Here is a 1,382-nt window from a genome sequence, read left to right as displayed (position 1 = left end):
CGAAGGAAGACTTTCCATGTCTGCTCCTGTAGAGTAAGTTGTCTTCTTACTCGTCGAAGGAAGACTTTCCATGTCTGCTCCTGTAGAGTAAGTTGTGCCCAGACACCACCATCAAGATCCCCTCTTCCCACCCACTGCCAGAGCCCTGCCCATTGGTCTCTGATTTCTATATACATACCCTGAAGGACAAACTTCGTCTTCTCACTCATCGAAGGAAGACTTTCCATGTCTTCCTTCGATGAGCAGCGATGAGCTTCCTTCCTCCTGAGCAGTGCCTTCTATCCAGTCGAGGCACTTGGCCTGAAGTGGCAACCTGTGGTCTCTGTTACCAGAACCTCCAGAAAGTGACTATGACATCACCGAGCCGTGTCAGAGGTCTGCTGATGGTTGCCATGTTTCCCTGCCCAGCCCCCCACAAACATACCTATGACCCAAGTCTCATGTCTCCCTCAGGCCCAGTGTCCCCAGTTTCTCCATTCCTTCCACACTGAGTCTCAGTTGGCAGGCTCCTCACAGCTTCAGTTTCTCCTCAGCCCATACTGTCCATGGCAGCAGCCTGAGTGCAAAAACTCTCTCATAACTCAATCCCATGTACATATCTTGAATGTCTACTCATAAGTAACAGAAAGGAGATGGGATGAAGGGGAGGGGCTGGGGATGGAGGGCATGGGAGAGACAGTAGCTTTGGGCTGTCACTGACGTTGTGGTGGGCCTTCCGCCATGTCACCTCAGCTCCCCCAGTCTCAGTGTCAGCTGTCAAAGGTGGTACGACCTGACTTCTCCATGCTGGCCACTATCCAGTCTGTGGGTGAGGAAGGGTAGGTGTGAAAGTGATCTGGTGGTCATGTATAAAAGGCCACCCAGGGGAGGCTAAGAATCAGCATGGAAGGGTAGAAAAAGTGACAAAGTCAGGGGTGAGCAGACATGGCCCAGACTCAGGGGTTCCAAGGCACTTTGCCTTTTCTATCTGCAGCAGAATTCAGTGCTCAGTGGCTTGGCTTGGCTTGGGGGTAGCTCAAGGTGCTGGAGTGTGCTAAGCCCCTGCCTGGGCCTCCCTGGAAAGTACTTTAATGACATCAGTCCCCTAGGAGGCCAGGCCCATCCATGCAAGGGAACCTCAAACCAGAATCCCATAAGCCACTCCACTGCCTGGAGATGTCAGGAGAACATTCAAAGGAGATAAGAAATATGACGAAGTGTGGTAAAGAGGTTTACGTTCAGTTCCTGTCAGTTCAAGACCCTCTCCCCCAACCCCCAAATTAGGAGTAATCCTCATCATTCAACACAAATGAAACCCTAGTCCCTTAGACCTCACCCTACCCTACCCCTACCCCAGGTCTCCATCTGAGCACCCAGGGCTGAAAGTAACATCTCTGAGGCCC

At 52.0% G+C, this 1,382-nt stretch overlaps 1 protein-coding gene across 1 annotated transcript in view; it reads right to left on the bottom strand.

The window, feature by feature from the left end:
- Positions 1-227, bottom strand: part of HMGB3 (high mobility group box 3) — an 8,625-nt gene extending 8,398 nt beyond the window's left edge. Inside the window, exons 1-2 of the mRNA XM_010831609.1 lie at positions 179-227; positions 8-80 (exon numbers count right to left, since the gene is read on the bottom strand). Coding sequence (XP_010829911.1) covers positions 8-80; positions 179-227 — 122 coding nt within the window. The remainder of the gene's footprint in view (positions 1-7; positions 81-178) is intronic.
- Between the last annotated feature and the right edge of the window lie 1,155 nt (positions 228-1,382).

This window comes from Bison bison, unplaced genomic scaffold, assembly GCF_000754665.1.
Source record: "Bison bison bison isolate TAMUID 2011002044 unplaced genomic scaffold, Bison_UMD1.0 scf7180017864529, whole genome shotgun sequence".
Classification (NCBI taxonomy): Eukaryota; Metazoa; Chordata; class Mammalia; order Artiodactyla; family Bovidae; genus Bison; species Bison bison.
This window is presented reverse-complemented; position numbering and strand designations above follow the sequence as displayed.